We start from the raw sequence: 12058 nt of genomic DNA on the forward strand, positions 1-12058 counted from the left end.
CCAGAGAAACAGAAGAATGGAGCTTTAAATAAAAATGCTTTTCAGTTCACTTTGATATGGTTATGGAAAACAATGCCCAATTTATTGCTATACCAGCACCTTTTGTTCAGAACACCACTTCTTTTGGAAGAAAGATCATTTAACTGAGCTGGATTCGAGAATTCTTGTAATTGAAAAATAATACAAAAATAAAAAGAAGAAAAGCCTCAAATGTGCTTAAGTTTCACAGTGAGAGAAGAATAAAATCATTCAGTGCTAGCAAGAAAAAATGGTGGATGATTTCCTTATAAATAGCAATGATTACATACAATAAATATGCTCATAGCTTTGATAAAATAAAGTGACTCAGCTGCTTAGAGGCTGAGTTGTAGACAAGCACTGAAGTGAAAATGTGATCTTCAGTTGTAGTATTGGAACTGTATGTTAAATGTAAAATATTAGAAGGATACGGTCACAGACTGATTACAGGCAGTGCAGCTTTTTTCCGTTCTTTAAAAATTTGTTCTGATTTTTTGTTTTGTTTTGTTTTTTGTTTTTCTTTAATGTGGATATGTTTATTTTTGCTGCTTGTAATTCACATTATTTTGGTAACATCAGAGATAGACAGTAAAGAGTTTGGACATGGTAACGAGGCAGTAGGTGTAAATTCACATGTTAAATAGTGCTGGCTGTCAGCAAAGTCTGAAGTTGTGGTCACAGCCTTAATGACAATGCAACCATAGCTTAAAGTAGCAAGGAGAGGGTTTGAGACTGAGATCAGTGAAGGGCAAGTTAGGCATTGCTTTTATGAAAGGTGGATCAGAATGGTTTTCCAGACATGGAGCTGTTAGAAGTTTTATCCTTCTTTATACTTTCCACTTAGAGGCATTCCTCTTTAAAATAGCGGAGGAAAACTTCTCTGCATCCAGCCAGTGGAGCCACGTTCAGCAGAGTCACGGGGTGGGTACCAGATGGTCCATTGCTTTCAGGTAGCTCTTTTTTTTTTTTTTTTGGTCTTTTTTTGTCTTTTGCTTGTTTCAAATGGAGTTACATGCTTAGCCTTGAAATCCTTGTTCTGCTAAGTGTCTAAATTGATGCATTTCAGTGAAAACCTTCCATTGCAACAAGAACACAGTCCCTTCATCTCTTTAATCTGACAAAAGATGTGTTACAGTAATCTCAGATATTAGTTTATTTCGGTGTGGTTTTTGGTGTTCTGTATGTACATGAGACTTTACCTAAGGAGAGTGGTGGATACGCTGTTGACCTACATTGACTACCTTGATTAAAAACTGCTGGTAACCTTGCAGAGACACTGGTCCCACTGATGTCATCTGCCTCTCTTGGCAACAAGAATATATTCTGATATTTTTGGAGATATACACAAGTTTTCATGGACTGGTAAGGAGCAAAGCAGTGCTTTCTGGGAGAACACCGTATTTTCAAAACTTGCCAAAATGACCATCCTTTGGTGCATGGAAAATGGCCCCGTATTTGAATGTGTAGAAGGAAGTGCTAAGAAAAGGGTAAACAACTTTTTAACGGTTAAGTAGTCTACAAGATGAGTATCTGTTACAGATTTTCACTATCATAATGGGATTCATCTTTTGTTTGAGTGAAAGTAATTCAATCAGGAGTAGCACGTGAAGTGTCAGGATGGTGGGGGAAAGAATATGTAAGGGCTAAAGAAATGGCAAGATGATAGATATTTCAGATGGGTTAGTGTGAGATAAGGAGGAGAAATAAATGTGGGATTAGAAGCACAAATAGGACGGTCCTGGCCTTATGCCTAACCATGTATTATAACGTACGTGGGAATTGTCTGTTAAACTTTTGCTTTATCTTCACTTTCTCAGTCACATAGAAAAAATTACAACATGGCAAGATCCTCGAAAAACTATGAATCAACCACTGAATCACGTGAGCCACCATCCTGCAGCTGCTTCCACGCCAGTACCACAGAGGTCTATGGCGGTGTCTCAGCCAAATCTTGGTGAGTACTGGATCTCTTTTCTGTGGCGGAAATATGAACAAGAGGGCAGGGCCATCTTTTACTGCTATGTTTCCCAAAGTAACTTTTGCTTCAGAAAGGGTAGTTCTGATTCTGTCATCAAGCCAAACAGTATGTTCTCTACTTCCTTTTCTTATTTTTTCCTTCTGTACAATTGGCAGCAAGTAAAATTGCACTGTTTGAAGTTCTAACACGTCATGCATTTTATTTTTGATCTTCTGTGAAAAGTTTTTGATGACGAACAGAGAAAAATGAAACCTTCCTATACTTTTTCATTCAGAGGTGGTATAAAGTCTCTACAATTCCACCAGATAATTTTCAAAGCTTCCTGCACAACATGCTACTGTAGATAATCTGTCTGCAGGCTTTCCTGTGTTTCTTCAGATCAGAGCTTGTAGCTGTTGGTAGTGGTGGTTGTTTTTTTCCCTCTTTTCTTTCTTTTTCTGTTCTTTCCCTCCCTCATTTATTTATTTATTTATCTATCTATTTATTTTGCATTGCTCTGTGATAGGAAGTACTTTCTAACAGAAACCACTTCTAGCAAAATAGTAAAAAGTCTGTTTTGCAGAATGAATTAACTGAAAACTTGTAAACGTGGGTTTTTTGGTGTTTGTTTCTAGCACTTCAGGATCAACTTTAAGCATCAACTTACGTTCCTCTGATTTTGCCAGAATCTTAGAAAAAAAAACCTTGAAATTCTGAAAATATTAAAGATATAAATGGAAGAAAACATTTTTAATAAATAATTAACACTGATAATTTTTCTTTAATTTTTTGCATCTGCAGTTCAGATCCCAGTAGTTTTAACTGCTCTGGCTTTCAAGTAAATGAGGAACAGATAGGTCAGCATACAGGCTCAAGATCACAAAACTGGGTCAAATAAGTAGTCATAAAAACACAAACTAGACTGGTGTTCAAGTTCATTTTTGTAAATTGGTCTCATAATTTCATGGTTATTCATGTGCAGTCGGTTCATCAATTTTGTCTCTTACATTCCAAGAAAACTATAGTAATCATTTGCCTGACAGTGGTCACCAACAACAACTATACAGAATCAGGTTTTACTTCTGTATTGAATTAGTAATAAATGCTTATGCTGTCCCTTGAAGTAAATAATTCTAATTCATAGAGTCATAGAATGACTTGGGTGGGACAGTGTCATGACAGAACAAAATTCTTACATTCTCTCAACAACTGTCCTACTTGTATATGTTCAGTACAAAGGCGTTGTTGGTTATGTTATGTGAATCAGCAGACAGCAACAGATTGTATCCTTAGCAGACATCAGAAGAAACCTGAGGAAAATCCTTCAGGCAAGAACTTACTGCAGTGTGTCATTCTACATGGTAAAATTAACAGCTGGGCTGCTTGTGTTATTTCAAACCACTGATGAAAGCAATTTTGAAATGAGCAACAGGTAAGAATAGTACAGAGGTGGGTTTGGTTTTTTTTGATTTTTTTCACATCAGCTCCTCAGCTTACATTGACATCTGTTGAATTTTCTATCATTAAAAGACAGGGGATGTACCATGATTCGGGATAGTGTCCAATAGGCTTTTTTCCCTGCTTGTCAGTAGAAGTGAAGTAAGATTAATCAGAGGCATATCATGTGCTGAAATACTTGCACACTGAAGGAAGATCTTAGGATACAAAAGTTTAGAAATAAAAGCTAACACATAATTAAAAGTCTGTTCTTGAAGGGACTTGGGGTGCCCAATAGTGCATAGACTTCAAAATCTGTCACATCACATACAGACTGTGTTTCATTCAATACTCTTCACATTTATTGACCATGTATTTGAACAGTTGGGTATTCAAACAGTGCTTAGCACAATGGTTCTGGTCTGTGACAGAATTTCCTAAACATTAGTTCCCTACAGATGTGTAGAAGTTACCACAGTGTCCATATTTAATTAGTCAAGAAATTTTTTTTGTCAATCTGTTTTGGTGAATTTTTTCTCTTGCTGGTGGTTTTCTAAAGGCATTCTGTGATGCATCTTTGGGAGCATAAGTCTGGTTGCAGAGTAGAGTAGCACTTTCTGCATTCTGTTATTAAATTCAGCATCAGATAGAATCATAGGATCATAGAATGGTTTGTGTTGGAAGGGATGTTTAAGATCATCTAGTTCCAACCCCCTGCTGTAGGCAGGGACACCCCTCACTAGACCAGGTTGCTCACAGCCCCATCCAGCCTGGCCTTGAATGCTTCCATGGAGGGGGCATCCACAGCCTCTGTGGGCAACCTGTTCCAGTGTCTTACTACCCTCACAGTAAATAATTTCTTCCTAGTATCTAGTCTAAATTTACCCTCTTCCAGTTTAAAGCCATTTCCTTTCATCCTGTCACTCCATGTTCTTAGATTACAATTGATTAGATATACATCAGCACAATCTTGTAATTTTGAATGTGTTTATATGAAGTATTTATGTACCTAAACAGGATGCAGTAGCTTCTGAATACTTCATGTGTTTGTTTAAAATAAATGTTAATATAGTTTCCAGTGCTTAAGGTGAATGTATCTCTTTTAAAATTATCCTGGTCAAATGGAAGGGAGATACCATCCTGCTCTTTTGTGAAACAACAGTGTTGCTTCTAATGTTGCCTTCTTGAGTCTGCTCAGACACCAAATGGAGCAATTCTTTGGTCTAGTGGTGAGACCTCTAGCCAGAAGTGATCGTGCCAATATCCTACAAGCATCAGAGAAGAAATGGGAACTGAATCATAAGCTAAATCACTCTTCTGGCTGTCATTTTATAACTTTTTAGCAATTGAAGTCTATGCGTCTGTCTTTAGCTTTCATATTTTTTGGTACTGTAGGAATTAAAAAAGTTTTTCTTTTGAAGATGTGCCATCTAGAAGAAATGGATTTAAGTATTCCAGGTCTGCATACTGGTCTGCTCTTCCAATTAGTAACACATGTGTATTCCTTGCTGTGCTTCTGATGAGGAGACGGAAAATACGCTGTGTTCTGTACAGCTTGTTGCTTTGGTTTATAAACTTCTGTGAGCAAACTTTTCTAGTGAGTGTATAAAGGCACATACAAACATTCCATCAAAAGCACAGGATGATTAAGAGATACCACGTCCTGATATGTTTAGACTTGAGAGATGTGTGTAGTCAAACTTAAACTGATAGATGTGCCTTAAAAAATCCACTGTACTTTTTTACCTTCTCTTCTTACTGTGGATTTGTGTTGTCTGTATGTAGTGGTTTCCTTATAGCATTTATGTTTAGATTTATGTTGTCTATATATACTGATTTCCTCATAGCATTAAAAGTATTGGTTTTCTCACCAACATTTAAATACTGCTTATTACCTGTTGTATAACAAAGGCATCTGAAGGCATTTCTTCCTTTGATGCATCTTGATAAATTTGCATAAAACTAATACATGCTAGGTGGGTTTTTGTGTTAGCTTACAGAAGACCACTAAATTAAATGAAGTTTCATGAATGAAAGGAGAAATCTGTCTCATACTGAAAGCTCACTGTTGCAAGCATTCATTAGCAAATATTCAGGCTTGCTTGGTCTGATTTTTCTAAATATTTTGCCTTTTTTTCTAAAGCCGTTTGTAGATAGATATACTAAGGAAAGGACTGAATTAACAGCAGTTCTTTAAACTGTTTCATTGTTGGAATGCCATATGGTAAATAATCAGCCTCTAAATGAAGACAATCAGAAGCACTGTATTTTTCACCTCTTCGTAAGTGCTTCATAGATTCCATTTACTTTGGGCTGCCTACAGATGGATCTCTGGTCTGCCCAGTTTGAAAAGAATTTTTGATTGATTGATAAAATTTTGCTTGCATACTACCAGTCAGCTAAACTAGTGCAGTAGGACTAAAGACCCTGCATGGAAGGAGGGATATCTGTGCAGTCTTATTTTAGATATTTTAGGTATAGATTCCTGAATTAGGAAGACCAAGCTCCATGGACTTCCTGTGAGTGAAAGGAAGGAGAGAGCAGTTGCAGTTGCAGCCAAACTAATGGCCAAACTGCTGGCTGACTTAAGAGGCAGAACTGTTCTCTGGAAATGCCCAAGTCCAAGTTAAGGAAACTGGTCTGCCTTAGCAGCAGTCACCAGTGTAAGGAGATCATGTCGTGTGTTTTGGTGATGGTGTTGGTTTTTTATTTGCTTTTTTGCCTCTTAACACTGATACCCTTTCCTGTCATAGAGATTTGTCCATGAATTTAAAAATGCAGCATTTATCTGCATTGCTCAAGGTAATTTAACTGAATCTGAAGACAGGTGGGAGTTATGGCATTTTGCATCTGCTTTCTTTTTGAAATCAGCCAGGAAATCCAGCCAATAAAACAATGCAGTATTCCTGTTTAAATCAATAAACACATGAACCAAGGTTTCCATATCCTGCCAGGATAAAAGAGGTGTAGTTACTATTGTTTGAAAGTGATAAAACAGTTTTGGTTACTGTGTCGAAGTGATCTGGAGATAAGAAACTCCCAAGGTGTTTGAAAACAGGCAGTGTGTATTGTAGTGATAACGGGCGTACATTAAATGGTCTGGATTTTGCAAGGCTTGGTTTGCATTGCCTGGAGATTTGGCTACAAATGTGTAGCATAGGGAGGAACACATTTTTCCTCCTGCGTAGCCATACCCACTCACCACCTGTGAAGTGGAAAGGCTTCGTGTTTCAGGTCATTTTTAATTACTGGATATCCTGAATTTCGGTATGGTCAATGTGAATAATTTTGGCAACTGCTTTTGGTTAATGAAAGAGTACTTATAGAAGAGCTGAAACAGGACTTATGTGTTCTGTCAGAATGATGGTTTTACAATACAGCTCTGGAAAATAGTATTTTTTTGTTATTTGTGTTTAAAATCTGCTACAAGTAATTTATTGTGCACGTTTCAAATTGAGCATTTACTTGTGCTTGGAAGACAGGCTGGCAGCTGTAGAGATGAATGGGAATTAAATTCAATATGAGTAAAATAAATACAGGTGTCTCAAAGGATACACATCCTTATACCAGCAACCAGCCGTCTAGTAAATGTGAGATGTTAAAGGGTGGGGTGTTTTAAAGAGTTTTTGGTGCTTTTTCAAAATCTGTCATTTTTTTTTTAATTTCAATACAAAGAAGTTTCTGTTGTCATAAGCATTTCCTTTCAAGGTTAATAATCCAAACATGCACCAAAAATGTAAGGAGGCGGTATGCAAAAGCTGAAGATTACACAAAACAATTGAAAGCAGAAGTAATGTAATGATATTTTAAACAGCAATGGCCATTAGTAATGGCCATCAATCTTAATGGTGTCTCCCCCACAAAGTGGCCTCCTCTGTTACTTGTTCTTATTTGTTAAAATATTGTTTAAAAAGAAGTGCTTAAGTTCCTACAGAGTAAATTTGCAATCTTCTAAATAATTTTAATTTCCTGCTAAATCCTAGATTTAGTGGAGCACCTGCATTTTTTTTAAGCTTGAAGCTTAAAAAATTAGTTACATGTGCGTATCACAAAACATAACAGTTGAAACTGTTGAGAAATTTCCGTATAGTTATTTTCAGCCCAGAAACCTGAATAAAAGGCTCTCTGTACTGGGGTAGTACAACTTTTTGGTTTAATACTTTACAGATTTTTGGAACAAAATGCACCAGAAATGAAAAGCAGCATTTTTTGCTGACCTTGTTGGAAGGCTAACGCTGTTTCTGGGAAATAAGCAAAACAAGCAGTTCTTTGTTGGCAGAAGGGGAGAGAGAAAAGGAGGGTAGCTCAGTCCTTTTTTCCTCACAATGTCGTGACTAAGTCAAAACTGTAGTATAGCTGTGTTCTTTCTTTCTTTTTTTTCTTCTTCTTTTTTTTAGCCTGTATAGACATGTGTTTTTCATCAAATTGTGTTGCGTGACACCTGGCGCTGGCAGCTGATGTGAGTTAGGCTCTGGACTGCCCATAAACAAAGTAGGGAAAAAGGTCCAGAACTGCATTCAGACACTTTTGACACTAAAATAATAAAACTTGGTACAATCAGTTCAACACGTATGTCAGAAACAATTTACATGTTTTGGCTTCTGCAACTTGCAGATTGCCTTGCCCTCAAAATAATCCTTGCTTAGTGTGTACCGAGAACTTAATGTATAACAGGAAAGTCTGACACAATGTCAGAGAAAGTAGTTCACTAGAATATCTTCAGTAATTTACATAAAAACAAGCAAAGAATTGTCTCATTTTTCATCTAACTGGAAAAAGACAATTAAGTAGGATTAATTGAGATGTGAACTAAACTGTTGCAATGCCATGGACTGCAATGAAACTGTGGCCACACGCTTCATGTTTGGAACTTATTTCTACATTTTTATTCGCTTTCATATGAGCTGGAAAATTGTGTAACAGCTGTTTATTGAAGAGACGCAGTTCATTTTGCAAAACAAATTTGTTTCTCCCAGGGAAACTGAATTCAAGGGCACCTTGAATCAGTCTGCTAGAATAGTGACTGCTTTTCATCTGTGATGTTAAAACCAATCTCCTTTATAGTGATGGAGTTGAGCTTGTTAGATTTTTCCTTTGTTTGTAGAACTTAGATATGTTCCTCTGGGAATTCCAAAGCCTGCTTAGGGAATTCAAGCTTTCTGAAGACCTTAGTTAGCCTCTTCAATACAGTGCAGAGTTTCTAAGTCTGAACACAGGCTGAACAGAGCTGCTAAAGCACTGCTGATTTATTAGATGAATTGGAGTCGGTATTCAGTCTAGTTGGAACCACAACTGTGAGTTTTTCTTTTTGACTCAGACTTTGTTATGTTCCTAATGGCATTCAAATATAAATTCAGAATTCAAATATAAAGTAACAGATATTAACAAAGCCAATTAGGTAGCAAATAATGTGGCATAAAATTGCATCAGATGAAACAGATCTGTAGAACGTTGTTGTACCATTAAGGTTGATCACAACTGTTGACACAAGATCCTCCTTTGACTTGGCTGGGCTCATTCAAACCTTCAGTGACAAAGAGTTAGCAGCTACACACAAGAAGATGTTACAGAACTTTTCAGTATAGGATTTCAGCTTTGATTCAGTTAAGAATATGAAAGAGAACAAGTAACAGTTTGGGCTAATTTCAGGAAAAGCAGTGAAGTAAAAGACTTTTCTCAAAATGAGCTTGCATGTGTACCACAATGGATAGTCTTTCCATTGCTGGGATTCTTTCCATTCCAACTAGTGTACTTAAAGATTCCCTATTAATTTGAAATCTGGCCAGTATCATTCATACCAAACCCTCTTAAAGATATTTCAGGTACTATAATTTATTGTTTTCCCCATGCATACCATTGTAACTTACCTTCCAGAAAAGCAACCTACTGTCATCTCCAAGAATGTTTTTCTTTCTTGTTTGAAGAACTCATGCAGTATAAAGTTAAAAGCAGTGAAAACTTTTGGTCGTGTAATAACTATAACCATGTGATTGTTCTTTTCTGCACATCTTCTGAGTCTGGAATTCTGCCTGGTCATGTTTTTTTTCCCAAATAGAGAGCTTTGCAGGGTAAGATCTAGCTGTGGGCTGGTTTGGCCCTCTCAAAGCTAGTGATAATGCACTTCCACGGAACGAAGTGAGTGGCTCTGCACTGTAGTCTCTGGGTTCCAGAAGGCTTTTCTTGGGGATCAAATGGCATTTAAGTGCCTCTGGCGAAGCCACGTTACATGACACACTGTGTATCTGTCCTATACTCACTCTCCAGGACTTCAGAATCTGAAAGCATGTTACAAAGATGCTTTGGATACATTTGCATCCTTTCCGCACAGCCTGGAAGGATTTACTAGTGTGGACTTTGCACCACCTACAGGTAATGAAGTTGCTTCTAGACCCAAAATGTCCTCAATATAGCACAGCAGTGATCCATATTAGGTATGGCTAGTACTCATCTGGAGAAGGAACAAAATTAATCTACACCCCAAATAAAACCATATAGTTGGCATGTTGAAAATTCACTATATTTCATTCCTGACCTCTATGGAGGATATCGGTGCTGAATGCTTTTCTTAGCACCATGAACAGGAAGAACTTTTGTCTTAGATAAGTCAGGAGGACATAGAATGTCTTTGAGTTGCTTAATCTGTAAATGTGCTTGCTTGTGCAATAGCAAACCACTGAAAATGACACCAACCATCACTGCATTTATACAACACAATAAGATGTCCAAGGGTATTTCTGGCACCAAAAAATACAAAGTGGTTCTGTTTCTCACAGTCTTTTGTCCACTGTGTACAATCTGCAAATTTTACAATTTACAATTGTAAATCTTTCAATCGTATCTTACAATCTTAGATTTATAATCTGTCTTTCTTTTGACTGTAGGACAACGTTCTCAGACTGCCTGCCTCATAATAAGCAGTTTCTTTATCTGGAGCCAATATATTTGTTCTGTGCTGCGAGTGATTACTGTTTTGATCATTTTCCTGAATGGCTCAGTTACATTTTTCATTGGTATTTGAAGACATTTTGCTCTCAGTTGTTTCGTTTTCTGTAAGTAGTCTTTCCTGAGAGCCACGATCATGCTTTATGTGAATGCTTTCTATCTTGAATCGGGGACTCTTAATGTACATAAGATTATCCATAAGCTATTGTCTCTATAGTTTATCCAGTAAATCTTTTATTTCTGGAGATTATACCCAATATTATTCCAGTCATTTTAGTACACTTTTCCCAGTGGCATCATAACATCTTTCCTGCTTACTCATCTTTATCTTCTGTGCTGGGCTTCGTACACATAGAGAAATCTGGATATATACATATATATATGTATGTGCATATATATGTGATCTGGTTTTGCAAAGCATTGTCTAGCCCAGCTGCAGCAACAATGCCCTTCTGCAGGAAACAGCTCATTGAACGTTTCTCCTGGTATGCCCTGTCTCCTCAGGAGTACATTCTGCAGAACTCTGTTTCTGGAAAATTTTGGAGAACATGCTGGTATCTGTTACACCTCGATCGTGCAACAGCACGCTTGTGCCTGGTCACACTCAAGCTCTATTGGTGTGAGACAGTGAGAAGGATAGCAGGGAGAGCGCCTAGGCAACACCAGTGTTCATAAATTCATGGGACCCGATGGGATGCATCCACGGGTGCTGAGGGAGCTGGCAGAGGTGATTGCTGAACCACTCTCTGTCATCTTTGAGAGGTCTTGGAGAATGGGGGAGGTGCCTGAAGACTGGAGGATAGCCAATGTCACTCCGGTCTTCAAAAAGGGCAAGAAGGAGGATCCAGGTGATTACAGGCCAGTCGGCCTCACCTCTGTCCCTGGAAAGGTGAAGGAACAGCTTGTGCTGGATGCCATCTCCAGACAACTGGAAGAGGTTATCAGGAGTAGTCAGCATGGGTTCACCAGGGGGGAGGTCATGCCTGACCAACCTGGTAGCCTTCTACGATGTTGTCTCTGGCTGGGTGGATGGGGAGAGAGCAGTGGATGTAGTCTACCTTGATTTCAGCAAGACATTTGATACTGTCTCCCACAACATCCTTATATCAAAGCTGGGGAAGTGTGGGATAGATGAGTGGACAGTGAGGTGGGTTGAGAACTGGCTGACTGGCAGAGCACAGAGGGTTGTCGTTGGTGGTGCAGAGTCCGGCTGGAGACCTGTAACCAGTGGTGTCCCCCAGGGGTCTGTGCTGGGTTCGGTCTTGTTCAACATCTTCATCAATGACCTTGATGAGGGGACAGTGGCCACCCTCAGCAAGTTTGCTGATGATACAAAGTTGGGGGGATTGGCTGACACACCTAAAGGCTGTGCTGCCATTCAGCGAGACCTGGACAGGCTGGAGAGCTGGGCAGTAAGAAACCAGATGAGGTTCAACAAAAGCAAGTGTAGAGTCTTGCATCTGGGGAGGAATAATTGCATGCACCAATACAGGCTGGGGGATGAGCTGCTGGAGAGGAGCTCTGCAGAGAGGGACCTGGGCGCAGTTTAGAAAAGCCCTAAGATTTAACACATAACAATGTGCAGTGCCTTTGGGTGGAACTGAGGCCTAAGAGTATTTGCTGTAAAGGTAGCTGCCTGATATTGAAGGTGAATGAATGAATCTCTCTCTCTTTCTCTCTCTGTCTCTCTCTCTCTGTCTCTCT

At 38.5% G+C, this 12058-nt stretch overlaps 1 protein-coding gene across 1 annotated transcript in view; it reads left to right on the plus strand.

The window, feature by feature from the left end:
- Positions 1–1785: 1785 nt before the first annotated feature.
- Positions 1786–12058, plus strand: part of WWTR1 (WW domain containing transcription regulator 1) — a gene marked incomplete at its 5' end in the record, with an annotated part of 23851 nt that continues 13578 nt past the window's right edge. Inside the window, one exon of the mRNA XM_003209263.4 lies at positions 1786–1972. Coding sequence (XP_003209311.3) covers positions 1786–1972 — 187 coding nt within the window. The remainder of the gene's footprint in view (positions 1973–12058) is intronic.

This window comes from Meleagris gallopavo, chromosome 11 (assembly GCF_000146605.3).
Source record: "Meleagris gallopavo isolate NT-WF06-2002-E0010 breed Aviagen turkey brand Nicholas breeding stock chromosome 11, Turkey_5.1, whole genome shotgun sequence".
Taxonomy (NCBI): Eukaryota; Metazoa; Chordata; class Aves; order Galliformes; family Phasianidae; genus Meleagris; species Meleagris gallopavo.